The 25,568-nt window shown below is 41.0% G+C and overlaps 3 protein-coding genes across 5 annotated transcripts; 1 reads left to right on the top strand and 2 right to left on the bottom strand.

Moving 5' to 3' along the window:
- Nucleotides 1-201: 201 nt before the first annotated feature.
- On the top strand, nucleotides 202-11,611 carry LOC117542005 (protein-glutamine gamma-glutamyltransferase 2-like). 3 transcript variants are annotated; one of them, XM_034209426.1, is made up of 15 exons: nucleotides 202-305; nucleotides 906-1,091; nucleotides 1,242-1,475; nucleotides 1,603-1,721; nucleotides 1,874-2,002; nucleotides 3,283-3,451; nucleotides 6,957-7,089; nucleotides 7,240-7,343; nucleotides 7,746-7,834; nucleotides 7,933-8,086; nucleotides 8,293-8,381; nucleotides 9,129-9,312; nucleotides 9,398-9,558; nucleotides 10,167-10,303; nucleotides 10,652-11,611. In XM_034209426.1, exons 1-15 carry the CDS (start codon nucleotides 296-298, stop codon nucleotides 10,686-10,688), a joined length of 1,935 nt encoding a protein of 644 aa, XP_034065317.1. In that variant the 5' UTR covers nucleotides 202-295; the 3' UTR covers nucleotides 10,689-11,611. The 3 variants fall into 3 exon arrangements, with proteins under 3 accessions (XP_034065317.1, XP_034065316.1, XP_034065318.1); XM_034209425.1 differs by having other exon boundaries at nucleotides 10,644-11,611; XM_034209427.1 differs by lacking the exons at nucleotides 202-305; nucleotides 906-1,091 and having other exon boundaries at nucleotides 1,283-1,475; nucleotides 1,625-1,721; nucleotides 10,644-11,611.
- Nucleotides 11,612-12,012: 401 nt separating this feature from the next.
- LOC117542084 (kelch-like protein 10) lies at nucleotides 12,013-16,604 on the bottom strand. The gene is made up of 5 exons (XM_034209567.1): nucleotides 15,725-16,604; nucleotides 13,645-14,131; nucleotides 12,947-13,564; nucleotides 12,533-12,682; nucleotides 12,013-12,360 (listed from the first exon to the last, which is right to left on the bottom strand). Exons 1-5 carry the CDS (start codon nucleotides 15,841-15,843, stop codon nucleotides 12,013-12,015), a joined length of 1,722 nt encoding a protein of 573 aa, XP_034065458.1. The 5' UTR covers nucleotides 15,844-16,604.
- Nucleotides 16,605-16,748: 144 nt separating this feature from the next.
- Nucleotides 16,749-25,264, bottom strand: rprd1b (regulation of nuclear pre-mRNA domain containing 1B). Its single transcript, XM_034209454.1, has 8 exons — nucleotides 25,159-25,264; nucleotides 24,552-24,773; nucleotides 21,996-22,125; nucleotides 21,554-21,687; nucleotides 21,103-21,227; nucleotides 20,832-20,958; nucleotides 20,290-20,465; nucleotides 16,749-18,378 (listed from the first exon to the last, which is right to left on the bottom strand). The coding sequence occupies exons 2-8, from the start codon at nucleotides 24,700-24,702 to the stop codon at nucleotides 18,229-18,231; spliced, it is 993 nt and encodes a 330-aa protein (XP_034065345.1). The 5' UTR covers nucleotides 24,703-24,773; nucleotides 25,159-25,264; the 3' UTR covers nucleotides 16,749-18,228.
- Nucleotides 25,265-25,568: the final 304 nt, after the last annotated feature.

Here is a 25,568-nt window from a genome sequence, read left to right as displayed (position 1 = left end):
GCATGAAGCAGAAAAAACATGCATTCTTTTACTCTTGCGTTAGTGCCGCTTCTCTGCGATTACCGTAAAGGCGCTATAAATCGCGCACCCAAAAATGAAGAACTGCTCATTTGACCAAGCAAATTTGAGAGACGGCTGAGTTGACCGCAGTGACAGATGGGGGTGTCCAGATCAGGTTTCACATGCTACAAATAGGGGCCGTTCCCCTTCAGGGTCATTAAGCATTAAGCACAGGCTGAGCTGAAGTGTAAGTCTACACACACAGAGGTTAAAGGACAAGAACTTCTCTGCAGACATGAGTCAAGGTAAGACAGAGAAAAACTACTTTCATTTATCGATAAGAGGTTCAAATGTTACTAGTGGAGTTTATGATCTGAAAGGGCAGTTTATCTTTATTTAACTTCACACAGTCAGACTTCATTGGAGTGTCAAAGTCAAGTGTAAAATGTGATGAGCAGGAATGGACGACATTAGATATGACAGATCTCGAGGGTATCTGGGTTGAAGAATGTCTCTAATGATTTTTTTTGTGATTTACCATCTGGAGAAACTTAAATGAGCGGATGATCAAATCTAAAGAAAGTTGTCAAAAAGTGTCTATTTAAGATACTTCTCAAAAGGCACTTTTATAGTTTTTGATAGTTTCCTTTGATCCTTCTTTCTTAACTTTCAATACTATCTGTACCATTTTTATTTAATTACTTTTTTATTTTACCTTCTTTTTTATTTTGTGTTTTATGGATAGTGCTATTGATCTTACATTTGTTTTAAATATAAACGCTTTGTAGATAGAGGTTAACATTATTATTATTAAGTCTGATGTTCATAGTTTTAGTCTATTGAGGTGTGTTTAATTTCTAATCGAGTTGACAAATTGAAATGTGTTTTACCGTCTCTACACACAGTTGTGGATATTGAGCGCTATGATCTTGACATTAAGAGAAACAGCAGCAGCCATCACACCGAGCAGTGTGGAAAGGAGCGTTTGATTGTAAGAAGGGGGCAGCCCTTCAATATCACCTTACACCTCAAGCCTGGCAGCAAAGAGTTCAAGCCGGGTGAAGAAAGCTTCACACTCATCGTTGAGACTGGTAAGCATCTTAATTACCAGTGATTACATTTAGCTCTACATGCTGATCTAAAGCACTATATCTGTTTTTAGGGATTTTGTTTGCATGCATGAGAATTTATGTTTTTCACCTCTGGATTTAGTATAATTTATTACATCTGTTACCCTCCAGGTCCATTACCCAGAAAAGAGTCAGACACTAAGGCTACTTTTGGTCTAAGCGACTCCACAGCAGACAATGAGTGGAGTGCTTCTGCCTCTTATGATTCCTCCGGAAACTCAGTGTCTGTCTCTATCAGCTCCTCGCCCAACGCCCCTATAGGGCTCTACTCTCTGACTCTGGACCAGGATGGGCAGAAGACCAGTTCAGGACAGTTCACCCTGCTTTTTAATCCTTGGTGCACCAGTGAGTACATATTTTCCCAAATATTTATGATCCCAAACTGCAGCTGTAAAGCAGGAAATGTTGTAAGATTTGAAATGTTTAATTTGATGCAACTGGTCTAAATGTGTTGGTCTGTACTGACGAACAGGAGATGCTGTTTACATGCGCAGTGAGACGAAGAGGCAAGAGTATGTTTTAGCTCAATATGGGCTCATCTACATGGGAGCAGCTAAACGAATCAAGGGGAAACCCTGGAACTTCGGACAGGTACATGACATGTCAAATGTTTCCCCTTCAATAAAGTTCAGTAAACTTTACACAGGCTTTGTAATCTCTAAATGCTTCTTTTAGAGGCTGCCAGAAATCCTTACATGCTGCTCCACTCACACCTTCTCTTCTGATTGTTTGTCCGTCTGTAGTTTGAACCAGGAATACTGGATATCTGTCTGAAGATCCTGGATAACAACCCCAAATTTATCTCTGATGCCGACAAGGACTGCTGTGCCAGGAGGAATCCCATCTATGTGACCAGGGTGCTGAGTGCTATGGTAGGATGTGTCCAGGCTTTAGTGACTCCCTGTGAGCGACATTTAACCAGCCTGTGAATGGCCTTTATTTCAGCTGTGCAGTAGATAAAGATTACCATGGTGAACCACATACACCTCTGTGTGCTGCTTTATACTCTGAGTGTTATATTATCCTGCAGGGGGGGGGACAAAGAGGAAAACCCCCTGCCTCTTTGGAAACGTTCTCCTCACCCGTGGCAACTTTTGTGATAGAAAGATGCAGAATAGAAAGGAGTTTTAATCTTCCTGTGTGGCTTTGATTTCAAGGTGATTTCAAAGAGCAGTAAAACAGATACATTATAGTCTGTTGCCGTGTTATTTTCTGCTCAAGTCAAAAAAAGCTAAATTAGGAAACCAGGGCTATTTCTGCTTGTCTTGTGGTTGTCGCCATATAATAAATCAGTACCAGTTTCAGATTAACTGTCACACTAAATTTAAGTTACATAAGCACTCACGCAAACAATAAAAACACATTTTCCTTGTAAAGTTCATTTTCTCTTTGCTTTAATTAGTTCACTCTTATTGTTAGTATAGAGAATTGTGTGCTCTGATCTATCAGTACAAACGTGCATCCTTTAATACAGCATGGATATAAGAGGTCCTTCTCTTTTGTCCCTTCCCTCTAGATCTATGAAAGAAACACATTTTCCACATATTTTTATAATGAAAAAATGTGGGATTTGCTATGTACACTTCCCAGGGAATAATGGCAGATTATCTGGTTGACCTTGTATTATTTTATTAAATGATTACTGATTAATATGTTTTTTATGGCTTAGATCCGGGGATAGCAGTGGACGGAGTCATATTTTTTTACTGATTGTCCGTTCCACTCTCGTGAACGCAATATATGAGGAACGGCTCGAGGGAATTCAATACGATTTTGCACAGATGTCCAATTAGTAGCGAGGAGTAATTGGTTAGAATGTGGTTCTCAAAGGTCCAATTTCAAGGTCATTGTGACCTCACACAAATAGAAAAATTATAAAGTGATGGTCAATCTATTTCTTTAATGTTTATGTAATCTGACATGATCAGATCTCTATCTTGGAGCCTATCTTGTCATGATGGATGTGTGGAGAAATATGATATTAATAACAAGGAATCCTTAAGAGATCTGAGGGCATACTGCTTTAAAAAACTAAAACTTGGTGTTTCAACATATTGTGTTTCTGTCACTTGACAAAATGTAAATCTTTGGGAACATTTTCATTATCTCTTTCTATCCCTCTTTTGTCTCCCTCCTCTATCTGTACCCTCAGATCAATAGTAACAATGACAGAGGTGTGCTGGTGGGATCGTGGCAGGATTATACAGGTGGGGTTCATCCAGGAAAGTGGATCGGCAGCGGGGACATCTTGCACCAGTGGACAGAAAGTGGCCCTGTCCGCTTCGGACAATGCTGGGTCTTTGCTGCTCTTGCGTGCACAGGTTGGTGCACATTATGACAAGCATGGGAGTCCTTGTTTGACTGTCGGTGGATTTAGTCATATATTGAGTGACACATTCTGGTACATCCTAGTCACATTCAGTGTTGGGTGTAACGCGTTACAAAAGTAACGGAGTTACAGTAATGTATTACTTTTTTCTGTATTGAAGTAATGTAACGCATTACTAATGACATTTGGGTAATATAGGCCTACTACCCTTTACAATGCTCAGTAAGTAACGCAGTTACAAGTTACAATACATTTTAACCCGAAATTAAATGGTGTTTTGCTTTTTAAGAATTCACTAACATCGCAAGACATTCCGAGACCAGAGAAAAATTGTGCGGTTAGATTATTAAACCTGGTGCAGGGGTCTCCAACATGTTGGTAGCTCGCGGGCAGCTTTTCAGTATAGCTCGCCGCTTGTGGTTCACAGACTGTGTGGAAAAGAATCTGACGACAATAAATGCACCTGAATCAGTCCGTGTCACTGCGGCTCAGAGACACCTGGATTTATGTGTTAAAAAATACTCGCGTTAGCACCTTGCAGGGCCGGCTCTAGACAATTTGCTGCCCTAGGCGAGATTTTAGCTGGCGCCTCCCCAGCGAGAGAATCGTACAATAGAAAAGCCCTCCCTCTCTCGCTCGCTCCCACGCTCGCACTTTGGCGTGAGCTGCGGGCGCCTGATAAGCCAACATCCCCCATTTTCATCACTTATAGCGCCCATCGTACAGGGCAAATGAAAAGTGTAACCGGGGTGAAAAGGGTGTTACATTGACTTAATTATGAATGTTGTTACATCAAGGCCGAAAATTAGGATGAGCACCAACGGTCAAAAATGTTTTTTTCCCTCCCAGAGCTGTCAGCGCAGCGCCTCCCCAGATCTGGCATCTGGCATCTATAACGCCAGTGCTACGGGCCGGCCCTGGCACCATGTCAGGTTGTTGGTAGATTTAATCAATTATTGGATTGCAGAGTATGAATGTCCTTTTGCTATTTTCAGACGATAAATACGTGTGTAAAGTTTGTTCCTCCAAACCCTGCCCCCTCCCTGAAAATGAGTGACAGGCTGATAGTAACCTGATAGATACGTTTACTTAATAACTGATTGAGATGTGATAAAGCTAATCTCATACATTCTTGGGATTTATGTAACAGTAAAACAGAGAATAAGTGTGCACCCACATGCAGTATTTTTGTTTTTATATGCTGTTGTAAATACTCCTGTTGTCTGCTGTGTTCAGACTCAAGTCATGTTGTGATGCCACATTCAGGATATTCGGTTTCCCTTTTTCGAGCAGAGGACCGTTGCTAGAAGCTGCAGCTAGACTGCAGGAGTATTAGTTTTTAGTTTTTGAGGATGGAACAATTTCACACACAGATATATGGAGGCTAGACCTATACACTTATTTATCTGACGTCCAGCGCGCCGTCTTTTAACCTCTTTTCCTTTCTCTTTCTTGATCCTCCTTAGCAACCTACATTATAGTCCTTGACAGTGGTCACATGTTAAGAATTTAGAATCAGAAGCGAGTATTCAACTAAGCCGTGTAATAAAAGTTGTTACTAGCCTTAATGGCCTACCTACACAGTTGTTATGCTATACCACATTGCCCTTCACAGGATATATAATGAGCTGCACTAAACTATATTTTAGCATTTAAAATACCTAGCCATTCTTTTAAGGTTATTTTGGTGAAAGTAACCTCAAAAGTAATATAAAAGTAGTGTAACTCATTACAGTACAGAGACAGTAATATTGTAATGTAACTTATTATTACTTACATTTTGGAAGTAACTTGCCCAACACTGGTCACATTTCATGTTGACATCATTGGTTTAAATCAACCAATTGCTTACCATGACTCCTCAGTAGCCAACGACCTGCCGATGGCAGCCGACTCTGGGTCACCCAGCATCCTGGTCCTACTTGACCTGAGCGCTGCTTTCGACACAGTGGACCATACCATCCTCCTCCACCGCCTCGAGACCTACACAAGGGTGACGGACACGGCTCTGAAGTGGTTCTCCTCCTACCTCACCAACCGGAAGTACCACGTGTCTCTGGGGGGTTCCAGGTCAGACGACACCGCAGTGACATGCGGGGTCCCACAGGGATCAGTGCTGGGGCCCATACTGTTTTGAATCTATCTATTACCTCTGGGTCATATCATCAGACAACACAACATCAACTTCCACTGCTATGCTGACGACACCCAGGTCAAAACACAACCCAACCCCACCAATACTATCTCCACCCTAAACACCTGCTTGGAAGACATCCGCTCCTGGATGACCACCAACTACCTCCAGCTCAACAGCAGCAAGACGGAGGCAATCCTGATAGGCACCACCGACCAGCTTGCCAAGGCTGCCAACATCAGCCCCTCCCTCGATGGTCAGCTCATTCCTCTCTCCTCTGTTGTCACCAACCTTGGTGTAAAGTTTGACTCCACTCTGTCTTTTCCAAGCCCACATCAAACAAATCACCAAGACCTCCTTCTTTCACCTGAAAAATATTTCCCGACTGAAGCCCTCACTCTCAACTGATGACACCAAAAAAGGTCTGTGCACTCGTCTTCTCAAGACTAGACTACTGCAATGCACTCCTCTCCGTTCTCCCAGCCAAATCCATCAACCGCCCGCAACTTGTCCAGAACAGTACAGCCAGAGTTCTCACCGGTTCAAAAAGGTCCGCCCACATAACCCCCATACTTGCCCAACTACACTGGCTCCCAGTCCACTGACTACAGGATCCAGTTTAAGATTCTGCTCCTGACCTACAAAGCCCAAAATACCTCTGTGACCTCATCCGTACCCAGACATCTACCCGCTCTCTCCGCTCCAGCCACGCTCCTCTACTCTACATTCCCCGCACACGTTTCCGGACAATGGGAGACCGAGCCTTCTGCTCATGTGCCGCTCGCCTCTGGAACTCCCTCCCAGATCAGCTGAGATCTGCCCCTTCCACCGAGGTCTTCAAAACCGGCCTTAAGACCCTCTTCTTTCGGCAGGCCTTCCAATAAACTGTTATCATGGTACACCTGGGTACTGCCATTTTTATCGCTATCTCTGACTTTACATTTTTAACTGAATCATTTTTTACTTTTTATCCCTTACATTTTATCAGTGTCTTACGTTGTGAAGCGCTTCAGGATTTGTCTTGGCAGATGAGTAGCGCTATATAAATTCAATTTATTATTATTATTATTATTATTATTATTATTATTATTATTATTATCAGGTAACACAGAAACATTACCCCGACTTCTGTTGCATTTGTTTCTTAGACACACCATCTATTTTTTCTTAATAACGTCCTCCAGTACACTTCCGCTGCCATGCAATCCCTAAAGTTAGAATCTAGTCTCTTGGCTTTGAAGCTCTCTACCTCCTGAGACATGTTTATGTGATGTTTTAATTGTGTCTTTGATGACATTGGCTATGTCTAGAATGTGCTTTAGTCAGCTGCTCTGATGAAGTGTGACTCTTCTCCCTCCTCCAGTGTCCCGGGCCTTGGGCATCCCATGTCGAGTGGTTACTAACTTTGGATCGGCTCACGACACTGACGCTAACCTGATAATAGAAAACCTGTATGATGAAGATGGTGAAAGAATGTCAAATGGTGATTCAATATGGTAAGGGGTTATTACCTTAAATACATGCATAACCACAACTGTCATTTCTGAACACGTCTTTTTTACTTTTTCCGTCTTCCAAAATGTTCCATGATCACATGTACTTGTGATTTTTCCACATTCAAGTAACAGAATCCTTTATCTTACCAGGAACTTCCATGTGTGGGTGGACAGCTGGATGACTCGTCCTGATTTGGGGACAGACTTTGATGGCTGGCAAACCAGTGACCCTACCCCACAGGAGACAAGTGATGGTAAACTCTTATTTTGATGTCCAATTGCTTGACTTGTTTCTCAAAAAGTCCCATATATACGATACGATACGATATACTTTATTGTCCCCGTAAGGAAATTTGTTCTGGACTCCGTCCTGCAGTTCAGCATACATGTACATATACAAACATAGTGGACATTAAGAGACATTCACATATCATCAGTCATACACCGTTTGAACAAACACAATATAATATATATAAGACTAAGGACTGCCTTGGCAGACCAACTGCTGAACAAAAACATACATCATGAGGAATACCTCCAACCATAACTGTATTGGAAGTGCTACAAAGATAGGTCATAGTCAATGGCATGCCTAGTCACATTTCTGAATCCTTGCATTGTGTCTGACTCTGTCTCTGGATGTGTGATGCCATCAGGTGTTTTCTGTTGCGGACCGTGCTCTTTGAAGGCCATCAGGGAAGGAGAGCTGACAAAGAAATATGACGCTCCCTTTATTTTTGCTGAGGTAAGTTTTCGCTATTGGCTGTAATAGTTGTAATCAATGACTGTTGACAAATGTCTTTATGTTCACTGATGGTCATCTCACGCCGTGTGTTGGGTCAGGTTAATGCAGATGTTGTGGACCTGGTGCGCCTGTCAAGTGGAAAGTTCGTACAGTTCAGTGGATCAACTAAATCTGTTGGACAGTATATCAGCACCAAAGCTGTGGGCTCGGATGATAGACACGACATCACACACCAGTACAAGTATTCAGAAGGTACTGCTGTGTCACATGTACACAGACACACTCAAGACTCTAAACACAGAATCACAATGTATTTTTTAAATAAATATCAAACTGTTTAAATGTAGAATACCCCAACTACCTCAATTTGAGAATGCAATCTTGTCGCATTTGAAGGGAAAAGCCTGTTGTTGACCCAGGAGCTAAAACACTGTTTCATTACCTCTGATGGTTTTCAGGCTCAAATGAGGAGAGGCGGGTGTATGAGAAGGCTCAGCATCACAACAAGCTACTGCAGCGAGGAGAAGAGCAGGGGCTCCATATCAAGGTGTCATTTTTCAACCGCTTGTACATTATAGTACATTACATCTCACTTGTTAGACGCTTTTACCGAAAGCGACTTACATACATTCAATACTGAGGGCAGTCCCCAAATTATTTTTATTTGGGGTGAAGTCTCTTGCCCAGGGACACAACGACATAGTGGGGATGGTCGAAGATAAATAATAATACATTTCATTTAGCACACTTTAAAAACAACGTCATCTGAAGGTGCTTCACAAAGATCAACACACTAGACCACTGAGCCACAGCCTCCCATCTATACATACATACATACATACATACATACATACATACATACATACATACATACATACATACATACATACATACATACATACATACATACATACATACATACATACATACATACATACATACATACATACATACATATATCATAGAAAATAACTATAAACGTGTGCATAAATTGTACATCAAGAGATGTCACAATTTATGTATGAACGTTTTTAAAGCAGCAGAAAATCGCCATGTTCAAAAGTTGAAATATATTTAATTTAGTATCACTTTATAGAAATATATACATCAAATGAATTGTGTCTATGCTGCATCAGCTTTGAAATGAATAAACAGTTTTATCAGCATATTCTTTTCCAAGGATCAAAGAATCATAATTTTCAACATCATTCACAACTTATTGAGATTTATGTTATTCTTATGTCTTTATTATTCAATGAATGACATTTAAAAAATCCTATAACTCTCATTTAAGATCAAACTGGCTGATAACATGATAGTGGGCTCGGACTTTGAAGTGCACGCTATCCTCACCAACAACTGCGTGGACGCGAGGATCTGCACCTTCCTGTTCTCCGCCAAGGCTGTCGGCTACAACGGAAAACTGGGAGACAGCTGCGGATTCACTTCAGACAAAGTGGAGGTGCCCTCTGGAGAAGGTCAGGGAACACAACAAGTCACAAACCCTGGTGTAATTGCATCAAAATAGTTGTAATAACTTAAGGTATGTTGTGATTTTTACAGAAAGGCGCATGTCCCTCAGACTGGAGTATGAGCGTTATGGATCAGCGATCACCTCCGACAGGTTGATCCAGGTGTCAGCCATCACCATCGACAAGCAGATCACAAATTATCATAAGGCTGAGAAGACCATCGTGCTGGACGAGCCAGAAATACACATCAAGGTACGGGCAATGCACAGGTGAAAGACCTGTATTCCAGATTCAAATTTTATAAAAACTAAATATAAATAAATAATTTTGAGTAGTTTGAGTTGCAAGATTTCAGCATACATGAACTTAAAGTACAGCAGATATTTAATAATAATTTAAAAAAAATCCAATTTGTTTTTGTTCTGTAGCTTAAAGGGTTAGGCTACAAATGCATTTTGTTGTGCAGTCGTGTGTGAATGAAAACATATTATCCTTGAACCCTTGTATACATTGTTTATATAAGATAGTACAGTTTAGAAAGCCACACATCTTTTAGAGTTAGTGTTAAATCATTCTGATTCAGCTTTGAAGCCTTTACCATAAAGCATTCCAATGTATAACAAGACATTGGAAAATAAGTGAAATCTCAAACTTACGCTTTTTTTAAATGTCAGGGGGGAATTTAACCTTGAAATGTGATTCTGGTAGCTTTGATTGCAGATCGCAGAATAGTTTATATTCAACTAGAGATCCCTGTCATTATGTATTGCCCCAAGGTACTTAATTACATGATTTTAATTATTTACAACCCTATACCACCTCTCACATTATGAAACCTGTACCTGAACCCCTCTCTGCAGCTGTTGGGAGAGGCCACAGTGAGGCAGAATGTAACGGCCTCACTGACCCTCCTGAACCCTCTCCCAGAGCACCTGCAGGACTGCAGCTTCACCGTGGAGGGGGTCGGCCTCACTGAGGGCAAACCCCTAACTGCCAGGTATGTCGACTACATCATAACTGTTTTCAGCAGTTTAATGCTTCAAATATTGATTTGAGCTTTTCTGTTTTTTCACCGCATGGCTTTACTTGTAATTCATATTAAGGTGTCTTTAAATGTTAAAGTACAAGATGGTGTTTGTGCAAAGCTTGTACAAAAACACCCCGAAACCACAGTGTCCTTCTCCATAAAAACTGTCACTCAATGATTCTTGTTTCAGTGCAAACACCTTTTGGTACAGAACAATATAAGATGATGTTCTGTGATCTGTGGGATATGTTATGTTGGATAAAAAATGTTGTCTGGCGATGCTCATGTCTATTGTCTGTGATTCCGGCAGGATTGAAGCTGTGGGCCCCAAACAGGAGGCCAAGGCCAGCTTTGAGTTCAGTCCCACCAGCGCAGGCCCCTGTGTGCTGCTGGTTAACTTTGATAGCGACAAACTGAAGAATATCATGAGCTCCATCAATGTTGTTGTGAAAGAATCAGCCAGTACCGAAGCCAATACAGTGTAATGCCTTTTTTTAAGCCCCTTGTATATCCACATATTGTCCTAGGATTTGTTGTTATACTTTCAAAAATCAGTCATTTCATGATGAAATACAATGATCCACATCCACTAATCATTATGTACAGTGCTTCTTTAGTAAGCCTTAAAACTATAATATATTGACATTAAGAAGTTAACTTCACTTAAATAATTAATCACGTAACGTATTTATGAAAACAAAAAAAAAGACCAGGGGAGACCGAGCGTTCTCATCGGTAGCCCCCAGGCTCTGGAACGACCTGCCCCCTCATGTTAAATTGTCGCTCACTCTTGAAGTTTTTAAGTCCCGCCTAAAAACCCACCTCTTTTCCCTCGCTTACCAGTCAGTCTGAGCTATGTCTTACCTATTTGTATGCTTTTACTGTCTGTCCATAGCCTTTATGTGCCTTGTATTTATTCTTATGTGTGCTTTTTTATCTTTTCTTATGTGTGCTTTTTATCTATTCGTGTAATATTATATTTTATTATAATGTTATGTTCATTGTGAAGCACTTTGGCAAACCCTGTGTTTTTAAACTGTGCTATATAAATAAAGTGGATTGGATTGGATTGGATTTGTATTTGGTCACATTTAAATGTGACCAAATACAAGTTTGTTGAAGTGAGAAACATTTCCCTCCCCTGTTTAGAAAACATTTTGTTATTGGTAAAAACAATTTCCGATAAGTTAACAAATGTTTTTTCAATATAAAATGTTTTGAGGCTTGGGGTGTGTTTGTGTAATTGCAGTGTGAAAATAAATGCCATGTCACATAATGCCTTGTGGTTCATGGAGCTGATTTTTACTGACATTACATCATTTTACGGTAATATGTCTATTATGATGACCAAAGTTTTGTATCAAACTTATTTTCATTTTCAAAATTGATACATTTAACCATATTGCTATATAGAATATATACTGTATATGGAGCTGACATCACTAGTGTTTGTGTAACACATATCAAATACTCATGAATCTTCACTACCAAGTCTCATTTGGACTGGTTTTTTTCACTGTACATCTGGGAGATCAAAGTTCTTATAAGCTTTTGCCTTTAGCTGACCATTTGTCACACAACTGATAATATGTTAATTAATACTAGTAAAAGTAGCACTGCTGTAGTTTGATGCAAACATTTATTTCACAACAACACAGCTCATAGTCAGATGGAAGTCATCATTCCACCTCGCGCTCCTCCACCTGGGAGAGTGTCACAGAGTGATGAGGTGAAGCGTACTCGGCCAGGTTGGGCAGTCCGTGCACCACGCAACAGCTCATGCCGCTGCCGGAGGTCTCCAGATCTCGAGCATCAGACCACTCACCCGTTTCAACATCGAAGCACTCGACGGCGCGGACGGTGGAGGAGCCGTTGAAGCCCCCGACCACAAAGACACGGTCATCGATCAACGCGATGCCGAAGTTGCTGCGGCAGCTCAGCATGGAGGGAACAGCATGCCAGGTGTCTGTTTCTGGGCTGTAGGCCTCAGCAGAGCGCAGACGGCTGGTTCCATTAAAGCCACCAACCTTTAAAGAAAATGGGAAATGTGAGGTCAGGACTGCATCTATGTTTATGTTTCTGTTGTCCTATTTTATAGTTGATATTTTTGGCAATATGTTTTTATATTTGAGAACATTTCTGCCATAAAAGGACTTTTTTCCGTTTTATTTGAGTATAGTCAGTGCTTAATGTGCTTACTGCAAAGACATGGTCTGCATAGGTGACAACCCCCATTCCGCTGCGCCAACTGCCCATGGAGGCGATCAGGGTCCACTGGTTGCTCTCTGGGTCGTAACATTCAGCCGTTGACAGGCAGTCAATTCCATTGAAGCCACCGCATACGTACACCTGGAGGAAATAAAAGTGATAAGGAATCTGAAGGCAGGAATTCAGTGTTTGTATAGACTAAATGCTATTTTCTCACTATTGGGGAGCAAACTAGCCTTTTAGGAGAGAAAAATAAGCAACACTGCATAATATGAGGATCATAAAGTATTGAATAAATACTTTTTTGGCATTTGTTTTTGGGCTTGATAACAATATTAATTTGGATAATAATCTAGTGAGGCTTGTTAAACATAAATATCATTTGTTTTATTTAGCTCCGCCCACCTTGCCATGGAGGGCTGCACTGCTGGCGTCACTTCTCTCCTCGTGCATGGGCGCAATTACGGTCCACTGGTTGGCTCTGGGTTGATAGCGTTCGACAGTATTGTGTCGATCCTCTCCATCGTAACCTCCCATGGCATATATGAACCCGTCCATCACAGTCACAGTGACAAAGCAGCGTCTCACATGCATCTGTGCCACCTCCTGCCAGGTGCGCGTCACCAGGTCCAATCTGTGCACAGAGCTGAGCCGCACCACTCTGTCAAAGCCACCGACACAGTAAACCGATCCATCGAGAAACACCGTGCCATGGTAGGCCCAGGGACCCCCCTGGGTGCTGGTGACATTGACCCAGCGGTCAGCACGGACATCGTACGCCTGGATGGCGTTGGTGGGCACACCGCCTTTCCAGCCTCCAACAGCCAACATGATGGCATAGGGCAGTCGTGGACGGGCCAAAGGGTTGTAGTGAATAGAATCAAAGTAGCTCATGGTTCGGAGGTCTAGCATGGCATTCAGGGTCCTGAGGATAATTGGTTCACAATCTTGACATTCCTTCACCAATGGGTTGTTGCTGACGCTTTCTATGAAGTTGTCTGGACTCATTAAAGCCAACCTGACCTAGAGACATGAGGAGAGAAGTTGGATTTACATGTTCTCTAATCCATAATTCACTTATGATTTAGTGATTCCCCACTTACTTTGGGCAAAAGAAGAGAGATGTATTGTCTGCGTTCCCCAGTTGAGTAGGAGATCCAACCAAGGATGGCCCTTAGCACAATTTTCTCCTGCTTTACATTGAGTCTGTCATCCCCAATGATTTGGCCAAGTTCTTGTGCAGAGAGCTGCATGAACTCTTCTGAGGCGGCAACAACTTCCTCAAAGTGATTTAGTGTGAAAAGGAAAGCCTTGTTCTTCATTTCAGGGGTGTAATAGATGTCTGTGAACTTCATGATGCCGATGCAGTTCTGAGGGGCCAGCTGCTGCTCCAGGAGGTCACAGCAGGCTCGTACGATGCCCATTACATTGTACCGGTCTGCTGCTATAAAAAGCTCCTGCACATTTTCTTGTGTGACTGGAACATATTCAGTGTAGGCAAAGTCAATGAGGAGCTTCATCACGTCAGCGGACACATTGGGAATGTCAAACACCTGACAGTCTGGAGTGGACCAGTGAGTAAACAGGACCCTGCGAGGCAGCATGGAGGCAAAACAAGGTTATCTTTTTAAATGGTCTTCTCATAAAATAATAATATAAATATAAACCTCATATATCACTTTTCAGAATTTGCATTTGTTCCAGCAGAAAAAGAGCCAAAGACAGCTTAATGTTTAACAAGAAGTATGTATAAAAAACAGAAAAAAATATTAAAGATAAAATAAATGTTTTTAAATAAGTTTTAAAAAAGAATTACACAATTTACAAAAATACAAAAATACACAGCCTGTAACAGTTCTGAAGATGTAGTAGCCATATTGCACAGTTATTCATGGAATATATATATATTGCACATATTGCACATGGTTGGTGTTTAACAACAAGGGGTGTAATAGTCTGTGTTGTTGTATGTGTTGTTGTATGTGTGTGTGTGTGTGTGTGTGTGTGTGTGTGTGTGTGTGTGTGTGTGTGTGTGTGTGTGTGTGTGTGTGTGTGTGTGTGTGTGTGTGTGTGTGTGTGTGGGGGGGGGGGGGGTCTACTAGGGGCTGTGCTGGTTGTATAGATTACAGAATAACAGGAGAGGTCATTCACCGTACAGATGGGATGGCATCTGAAATGTAATTTATTTCTCTTTTTGCTCAAACGATGCCCTTAATACTGGATACATATCAATTCAGTGTTGTGTTATACCAGCAACACACACAGTCCCAATTTATTTACGCATAAATATAGGAAATCATAAATTCAACTGAATAGTCACACTGAAATTATTTTTAAACTATTTGTTAATCAGTGTATAAATGTCCTATTAAATATCCTGATCATCATCATCATCATCATCATCATCATCATCATCATCATCATCATCATCATCATCACAGGACAGCCATCTGCACAAAAAAAAAATCCTAATCCAAAAGAAAAATAAGCTTTTACAAGTACTATATGCTTAAGTGTGGCAATTTACTTTATATTTTAGTACAAACTCAATAAACTCAACCATTCTTTTAAAATGTTCATCTGTTTTTAATGTGTGAATATATCTTCTCTGTGATTCTCTTGTTAAAGGTCCTCTATTATACTGTTTTTCATCAATATATTATAGGTCTCAGATATATATATAAACATGTCTCTGAAGTGTTTGGCTCCAAATACCAAACAGATCATGCATCCCATAAACCCCTCTGTTTCAGCCCTGTTTCAAAAGTGCTGATTCTCTGTCTGTTACTTTAGATGAAAATAAGGAGCCACTCCCCACGCCCCTCTGAGAGATATTTGGTTAAAAAGAACACAATGGTGCTCTAGGAGGAGATTCAGGTGATAAGGTGGGGGGGGGGTTATTGGCTAATGGTTACACGACCCAAACAAATCGTTATGACTTCATAAAGTGGCCAAAATCTGATCAGCTCATTTTCAGACAGGTTTTTATATAAATGGATCAGGACAAAAAGAGAGAGAATCTCTTTACACAGAGGGGACACATGTTTATGTATAAAAGGCAGGAAAAAGTGGATTTTGCATAGTAGGTGACCTTTAAGTTCTCTTTGCTAAGCCTGCTGCTGTTTTTCTGCTTATTGAAAGTATAACTAGTATCCCTCTGTTAACACCCAATAAGGAACTCACTGAAAGAACGGGCTGCAGTTACAGAGGATGATCTTGTGCACGTGAAACTCAACATTCTCCACTCTGATCACCGCATCACAAAGCTTTTTTTGAAGACGCAGCTCGTTGTACACGGTCATCTTTGCCCTTCAGTAGGAGAACTTCTACACTTTAAATCTTCAGTGCAAGTTGCGCTCTGGGCTCTCAACCAATGACTCCCCTGAATCTTCTGAGGGTGTAGACTGCTTCACAGGGTTCTAGAATGGGTCATATGTAAACTCAAACAATCTCAAACAGGTTCCAAAGTTCTATGTGGTTCCCATGGTAACAAATGTTCTGTTATAAAGGCCTTTTTTATATATGTACAAAATATCTGAAAAAACGACATACTTTATAACAATGAACAAATAAGACACTTCTTTTTATTGGATTTCAATGCCTCTTCTATTTTAAATGATTATCTGTATTAACACAATCTGCAAATGGCATATGTCCTAAGGTATCTGCTGCACACAAACATACACATATTTATCAATTGGCCTATAATATTCATATAAAATAGGTGGATACAATCTAAAGAATGAGGTGTGTCTAGTGTAGAAAATATATATGGAATATATTTAGAGTCAATGAGCACATGACATGGAAGCTATTTAAATGAACTGAAATGACCTATTCAAATGGTATAATCCACTCATAACACATCGGTAATGAGGATGAATTCAAGGCTGAACCAAACAACAGGTCAAAGCTTCCTCTGTTCACTGTTCTTTACTCTTTAACAAGCCACATGAAAGTTCATCTGACATACAAAAAAGTCTCAAATATCTGTTCTGTGCTGCTGAAGATGATGTAAGTGAGTTTGACCTGCTGTTTGATATTCTGGTTCCAGAAGTCTTCCAGAGCATTTGAAGCAGCGATTCTCCCCCAGGCGTGTTGCAGCAGCAAATGTTATCTTCTTCAACTTTAGAAAACACTCACCTCAGCGGCAGCAGGAGCCACGATCAGGTTCTTAAATTGTAACAAAAAGAGAAGCTCGTCTAAGTAAAAAAAACTCTGACCTTTTTATTACGTTTATAAAAATTATCAAATGTTTTTCTGTATACAGACAAGTTAAAACCAAATATGAGCTTGACATTGACACATATTGCCTAGGACTTGGCAAAATAACTGTTCAGAAAATGATTTGGAAAGGACTTGCTTTTCCTGACACAATCTCAGGGGTTTGTAATATGAATGCTTTGTCTCCTCACCAACACACCTGAGAAAGGAAGTGCAGTAAATGTGTTGCTACTTCTCTGTACGTCTACACACAGGTAGGACTGAGCAATACGTATACATTCATATTAATCCTTTTAATATTGTATGTATTAAAACACTTCAGAATGTAGCTGCAGAATGTTAGCTTTAATCTATTTCACATTGCAAGAGATGCCTGTTTGATTTTTATAATAACACACTTGTTGTGGTACATAGAATATCTTCATCATCATCTTGAATGTATTATATTTCATACTGCCCACTCCTCACAAACTAAAGAAGATATTGTGTTTTTCTAATGGCATCGTGTCATAGATTTAAAGACCAGGGAGGTTATTGGAAAGAAAACAATGTTTTGAATTGTTTCCTCAAACTTCCAGGATTTATTTATAAAACTTAAACCTTGTCTAGTACACACTTATTACATAATTACTATTATTCAAGCTTCTGTCCAAATGAATATATGAAAACAAATATTGACTTGCAAAGTTTTAGTCTGTAAACGAGAAAAAGCTTTCAATCAGGGACAGGAAAAACAGAGCAGGACGATTGACTAACTATGAGGACAAAACATGAAGTCTCTGTGTCTATGAAGTATTACTGAAATGACAGTGCTGACTCAGCTGTTGACCGCTCGTGAAGCAAACAGAAAGCAACGTACACTGAACCCAATCTGACATCTTCCCTAATTTTACACACGCATCAAAAACCCCTACGGGACGATAAAAAAACGACAAACTTAATACCCCAAAAATAAAACTAACAAATGGTAAATCCTCTTCACAGTGTAACCTCTGAGAGGTTTGAGAGCAAATGGCCCACCTTTGCTTACTGACTCCACAACATACCACACAGAAAGACACTTTTGATTGACACAGCCAAACTGTATGTCTATCTATGATTCTTCTTAACCCAGCCCCTCCTCATAGAGCCCAGACATTTCCAGCGTTAAATACAAAATAAAAACAAACAGGAAGCAAACTCATTCTAAGCTGGTGGAGTGGAATCCTTGTTGATCGAGAAAGTGCCGGAAGAATCCAGGCTGACAGAGTCTCTGTTCTCCTCTGCAGAGCGTTGTGGTTTAACCAAATGTTGCTTCGAGTGTCCCTGCCTCCCTGTTGTCCTGCAGGTCAGGAGTCAGCAGGTGAGATGTGTCCACACGTGTCCTCTGGCTGGTGACACAGCTGGAAGTGTTCTGTGAATCATACGGGCGGCTGGGTTTGGTGGGGAGAGGCGTGGGGGTAGTTTGTCTGGACCAATGCCTCTCAGTCGTTAGAGAAGAGGTCTCCGGCCGAGGGCAGCGGGGCTAGACCCCCCGTCACGTTGGGCAGGAGGGACAGGTCAGGGAGGCTTTGGATGTGGGACTTGAGCTCTTTCCTAACTTGGGTCACCCTCGCCAGCTTCTGTTTATACTCCTGCGGAGGAGGAGAGGACATAGAATATATTACAGTTACAGTTACTGCAGTTACAGTTTATAATTAAAGTCACTCAAAGTTTATTTATATAGTCCAGTGGTTCTCAAAGTGGGGGGCGCGAGAGACCAGGAGTAAAAATGGTTATTTAAAAAAAAAAAATGTTTTTTTTTAAAAACACATATTTTGAAAAATTATTGATTTGAAAATAATATCATACAGTACAGTACTATTACGTCTGGGTCTCTGTGTTTCATTAAAGCTTGGCTCTGTGTGTGTGGAACGAGCCATTTTGTGTGCGTGCGCGAGCGAGAGAGAGAGCGCACCGGTACCGGAGATCATTGTTGTTAGCTTCTGGTGCTAGCGAGCTACGCTAACGGATATAAGGAGTTTTTTCAACAACAAGGTGGAGGAGAGCCCTCAGTGAGCTAAAGGACTCTCTCAGTTTGGCGGGGCAGTGGTGGCGAAGTTGATAGGGACTTGGCTTGGCAGCTGGAAGGTCACCAGTTCAAGTCCCGGCAAGACCAAGTGCTACCGAGGTGTCCCTGAGCAAGGCACCGTTCCCTACACTGCTCCCCGGGCGCCGTTCAAAATGGCAGCACACTGCTCCTAACACTAGGATGGGTCAAATGCAGAGAAACTATTTCCCCACAGGGATTAATAAAGTATATCAAATCAGTGTTATCTCAGTGGGTCTCAAACGTTTTGGTCAACATTAATGTAAACAATTATTTCCGAGGCACACATTTATATGATAATTATAGTTATATAAAAATAAGAGAATAAATTAAAACAGGTATGAAATACTATTAAAAAAAGAATAAAGTTTAAAAGGGAGTGATTTGTAAAATATCCATAAAGAAAAAGTAAATCTGTTTACAGTTCTGTTTCATCTGGGTGTTGAGAGATGTGTCCATAGATCTCTTCATTTTGCTCTCAAAGTGCACCAGATTGATGCTTTTCACTTCAATATTTAAAAATGTTCCCGGGGGAGCTTGCCCCGGACCCCCCTATGTGAGGTCCACACACCACCTATAAAAATAGCACTTTACCCCTGCTTACACCTATATGCCGTGAGCTGATATCGAGCCTTCATTGTGACAGTAGCGGGTGCACTGTGTGTGTGTGTGTGTGTGTGTGGTGTTGCAGTAGAACATTCCACTGTAGCGACCGCGACCGGAAACCCTAAATGTTTGAGCACCCTCTATGAAATGTCAAGCTACCCCACAGCACCCCCAAAATAAATCTCTGGCGCCGCCACTGAGCCTGACTATTTGTGTTGGGGGGCCCGACTTTTTTTTTTTTTTCAAAGGGGGGGCCTGACAGAAAAAGTTTGAGAACCACTGATATAGTCCAATATCACACATTTTACATTTGTCTCAGTGGACTTTACAGTTTGAATAGAATATGAATACGACACCCTCTGTCCATGGACCCTCTGATTGATTGATTGATTGATTGATTGATCATTCAAGTTTGTTCTATCTTGTTACATATTATTTGTATAGTTTTGGCAATCATGTCTATGAGTTGTTATTATTAACCTGGCCTCAAAGTCATTTCTGTTATAATTAAATAGGTGTATACGATCTAGAGAAACTCAAATACCTCAGTTGTTCGAACATTTTTTAAATGTCAGCAATAATTCCTGATCTTAAAGAAAACTTTGTTGGAACTGGAATAAGTAAAAGGTGCAACAGAAAGTCAGTCTATAAACTGTGTTTGATGTTTGTATAAATTACAGTTTAACATTCCTTTTTAGTGACAAAGTGCTAACTGCTCAAAAGTGTGTTTTCCAGGAACGAATGAAAAGTATGAGCCAATGACAATTGTTAAAGGAGAAACGTACAGAGAGTCTGACAGAGATCTTTGTTTGTTTGTTAAAGTATACTGTTTGTGTATGCGATGGCTTGCCTCTAGCTTCTTTTCCCTCTCCATCAGAGCGTCTCTCTGGCTGTTGATGTATTCAGTCAGCATGCGGGCCAGCTGCCTCCGGTCCTCCAGCTCCGCAGCCAGCCGCCCGTTGTACTCCGCCAGCAGCAAACACGCTTCATCCACCGTCTTCGACAGCTTGTCCGCTGCATCCTTGTCTAGATTCATGTCAAACAATAAGGTCACAGAATATGGGATGTCTTTTCAGTTTCTATATAGGGCATTTGGCTGTACACGGAATAAACTTAATAAGCTAACACTTAACTAACACCTGACTCTTGATTCCTATACATTTGACTTTGAATACTGTAATATTGTTTTATTAAGAGTTCTTTACAGCTCATTTGACATTGTATGTGTATCTGACAATATGATGCAAAGAAACAGGTAGGCTGAAATACATTTTAACAATTGAATTTAAACAATAAAAAATCCCAACAATTGAAAATGATGTTTTGATATTCATATACTGGTTATAAATGAGCCCCAGAAAAGTCATGTCTGATTGTGCACTCGGGTCTTACCGCCAATCTTCTCCAGCAGGGACACGTCCTGGACCTCCTGCGGCAGCGAGGCGATCTTCTGACGAACTGCTGCGTCGCCTGAGGCTGCGTTCTCCAAATCCTGCAGCGCCTTCACAAGCTCTTCTGTCTGAAAGGGTGTGAAGGGAACAGAAGGAGCAGGTTAACAGGAGCCAAGAAGGAGGGGAGAAGGATGAGAGGAGACCAGGACAGATACAACGGGGAAATGAGGACTCCTGCATCTTGCCATCCAAGTGAAACTCTGTCCTCCTACCAGTTGAGATGCAGAGATGTCTGAGTTGTGAGGGGAGATTTGGCATCTGTAGTCATCATCTTCATCCTCTTCTTCTTCTTCCTCCTTGATCTTCTGATAGCTTCGTTTCACAGCCTTCTTCTCTTCTGCAGAGTCCACAACAGAAACACAGACACTTCATTATGTACTAAAAGGAGAATACAATGCAAATTGTGGACTCTTTTATGGTGTTTTCATGTTAAACGACATTCTACTTGAGTGACCTCTAAAGCAGCCTAGTTATGATTATTATCTTCATACATCAATATATACTTCCCTCCCTCTTCATATCAGCCGATTATTACATTGTCAGGGAGCCTGGCTCTGGGTTTGTTCGTGGTCTCAGATTCATTTTGGAGGAAACCCACTAATGACTAATCTGGTTGTGTTCCTGCAGCGATGTAACAAACAAAAGATCCAGCAGTGGTCTCACCTGAAGGCCGGGGGCTGTTTGAGTCTTCTATGGCCAGTTTGAGCTGCTGAATGAAGTCTGCTCTGTAGAGGGCTCTCTCTTTCCAGATGTTCAGCAGTCTCTCCATGGGCCTTTTACAGCCGTCATCCGCTTCTCTGCAGGGAGACAGGGGAGGAAGAAGGAGAGATGATTGATTGAAAAGACCACGTTTACAACATAAAACATAGCAAAGAGAGTATTTAGCTTGGTAGTCAGCTCCATACCTGAGACCCTAATAGTAGAATTATCTTTGTGGGGAAAACAAAAATCAACAAAAGGCAAAACAATCTACTCGCTGTAGAAGCAGGAAGTAGGAGTGCGTAATGAACTATTTCTCCCACTTCATCTATTACAGCTACACAAACACCTGTTTCACAGAGCATTGTAGACGCCTGAAAGCACACAGCGGTCAAAGAACACCTACCTGGCAACATGGGAGCAGGCGTCCACGAGGACAGTCTCAAAGTCTTTGGCGAACTCGGGTCCTTTCTTCTTGCTGTTCTGGATGACGTCGTTGGCTAGATACAGGAACGTCAGCTTCCTGGAGCTTTTAGCTGGAAGTCACATCAAATCATATTTTCAAGATTTAAAACTCACCTTTACACTACGGTCAACCTGTGGGGGACATACACTCAAACTCGTTTAGTTACGTTTACTGAATTACTGTATAACCTACTAGGGGCCGATATTCCGCATTTGACCGATTATCGGTATCTGCCTTTTTTTTATATCAAATTGCCGATAAAACTTTGGCTCTGATGCGGCCGTTTCTCTGGCTGCAGTCACCGCTCTGTGTACACGAGCAATGTCCCGCCCACAGCGCTATCTGATTTTCCGGGCGGGAGCCAGAGAGGCGGGACCTTCTCAGATTAGAGGCAGGTGCGAAAGAACGCAGACACAGACTGAAGCAAGCAGCAGCGCTGAGCGGCAGAGCCATACATGTGTTAAACCGAAGTTCAATAAACATCCCAATCCCCTATGCTGAAGTTGCAAAAACACCACGATCTTATGATCCAATTCTATCAGTTTCCCAGTTACACAGGGACGCGGGAAGTCAGTCAGAGTTGGGGGTGCGTGCAGCGTCTCGCAGCGGAGTAACTGTGGTGCGGAGGGGGGGGGGCTGCGAGTGGAGCCTCGCAGTTTTTCAGATTGATATGTGAAGCTCATTAGCCAACATGTATCTAGCAAATGTTTAGCAAAATATTAGAAGTGAGGCTACTAGACTAACGTTAGGTCTACTGTAATAGCCTCACTTTTAATAGTGTGCAAAACATTAGCTAGCACTAGTGTTTTGCAGTTGCTAGCAGCTTATTGGGATTTGATGCTAGATAGACAGATATAATAAATGAAGCATTATTGTTAGTTAAGCATGTCAGCCTGCAGCCCCACTTCTTGTCTCTCTCTCTAACTCATTGCAGATGGCTGCACTAAAGAAAAGGGCACAGAGAGGACACCAGTTGTAAGATGTTTAAACGTTTATTAAAACATAATATATGCTTTTAATGCATTTCAAAGAAGTTGAGTTGTGTTGGAGTTTGTGTTATTCTACATTTTGACACCAAGATTTTCTGATTTTACTGCAAATGTATATCGGTTCCAAATATCGGTTATCGGTCTCCTTGATTACTAATTATCGGTATCGGCCTTGAAAAAGCCATATCGGTCGATCCCTATAACCTACTGTAATTATCTTCAACACATACTTTACTTCAGCAACTATTCTTTTGCAGATATTTTGTCAGTGTTTCAACGGGTAGCACAGGTCTTGAGATGAGGTCAAGCGTCTTAAGTTAAACCAACATGTTCTCTTGGTTTTAATCCAACCTTATCTAGCTAGGTTCAACATCTCTGAATCAGCGCATTTCTCTACATAAACGCTACTAATCTCTGACTAAATGTCTTGTTTTATGTTGCCTCTTTACTCTAATAGTTTCAATAATAAAGAATATTTGTTAAAACTTTGTATGAAGGGCATGTCTATAATGCATTATAAGCTCATTCACAGGGAATGATATTGCATTCGATCTTATTTACAGAGCTGTCCCTTTATTTTGAGGCCAAAGTTATGCTTAAGTGTTTAATTGATGTTTTTAAGACATTACATTTTAGATGTACAATTCTAAATGTAATTTTCCCTTTTCTGGACTCCTTAAATGTTATCCTCGTTTTTGGCAATGTGAAACATTTGGTCGCCCTGAGTCATTTTAGAAGTTTCCTAACCCTTGGATGAATTCATTATGAGAAAGTGGGGCATGTGAGGTTATGTTATCACAGTAAGGTTTGGAAATGAACCCTTTGCCAATTTCAAACTGTTAAAAATGATGAACTCTACTACCAGGATTTGGTTAATCACTGTTGCAATGTAACTAAGAACAGTTACTCAACCACTGTCATTAAGTAACAACTTAACTTTCACTCTACTACCTTTAAGGGACAAATATTCCACTGCGTTTGTCTGACAGATTCCATTACTTTTAGGATTACAGTTGTTCATAGCTTTAGTGTCCACTATAAACCATGCAATGTAATCTACAACGCAGCAGAAATTAATCCAACAACTTTAAATATAAGTCATATTTTTTGCTGATAGAAACCTTTTGTATTGTAAATGTTATATAATTGTATATTTTTGATTGCTATCTGATCCACTACAATTTAGAGGCAAACATTTTGACTTTATTCTAAATCAACATAAAGATCATGATATACATGTTATAGTTCACACACACAACCCAGCAATGCATATAGTTATTCAACTTAAACTGGGTGCAATATTCAAGTGATGAACACATGAATGCCTGCATAATTACAATCCAGTAATGCAATATAGCATAATGTGTATATAAATTGGTCATTGTGCAGAATGCACGAGGAGTCATGTGGTAACTTTTACACTTCGTCTATCAAGCTTCACGTTACCAATATCGCGATAAATTGCACAGAAACAACCATATGCAGCATCAGTATACTTTGCTCTCACCTTTCCTCAGCTCTCGGTGCCACACTTTGACGATGAGGCCCGAGTGTTTTCGGTGGTGGATGATCCACAGAGACAGAGTCTGCACGCTCTGCTGCGAGCTGCTCAGCTCCGTCAGCTTCTTCTCCAGAGCCGACTCGGAAAACGACGACATGCCGGTCTAAGTGTGTGTTTCCCCCTTGACCCGAGCGACCCAGACCCGCTCTAAAGCGACAGAGCTCCGACCTAGTTTGGAAAAACTCGCATTGTCATCAAAACTAAAGTTGTGTCGCTAATCTGCAGGCATGCACCCTCAAACTGCCCCTGCTTCACCTAACGATATATTTATATACTTTTTTTTAAGCTCTTATTGTATTGACTGTATTATCAACCACATCTGCTGAACAAATATAAAAGTTCAAATGTAGTTTTTGAGCTCCTGTGTCTTCACTGTTTGGAGTGTTTGTTTACAGCCAAAGCTAACATTAGCTAGCCTAGCTAAGCAGCCATCTGCAGCGCTGAGCCGAGTTTAACCCGGGTTTAAAACACCAGCTTCTGTAATACTCGTGCAGAGTAAGTCTTCGGTCGTGAAATAAGATAAAACAAAAGCACTAGTGACGGTGAGACTCACAGTTTGTCTTTGCTTGTCTAATTAGGAAGATTCCTTCGAAAAAACGGCCGCCTGCACTTTCACCTCGACATGTGCGTCGCACAGTAGTGACGTAGGCAGAGCCCGGCGTCAGTTTTTTTCAACGCATAGTAATATAAATTCATAACAACGATAACCTCCTCTTATACGCACGACACATTGGATAGGAGAGATAACTTCAATTAAATAACATAGATGCTTTGTATACATAATAAGAAGCAGGAAAAAATTGTTTCAGTTATGTTTAGAATGGGGTTTATATGGTCCAGAGTGACCCATATTCATAACTTTGAAATGTTCTTATTTTGTCATGGGGCTCACAGGATAAAGAACATAGGCCTACTTAGAAATCTACTTCTATTTCATTATATTGGAAAAAGTAGGCTATATTG

The sequence above is a fragment of the Gymnodraco acuticeps genome, unplaced genomic scaffold (genome assembly GCF_902827175.1).
Source record: "Gymnodraco acuticeps unplaced genomic scaffold, fGymAcu1.1, whole genome shotgun sequence".
Lineage (NCBI taxonomy): Eukaryota > Metazoa > Chordata > Actinopteri > Perciformes > Bathydraconidae > Gymnodraco > Gymnodraco acuticeps.
This window is presented reverse-complemented; position numbering and strand designations above follow the sequence as displayed.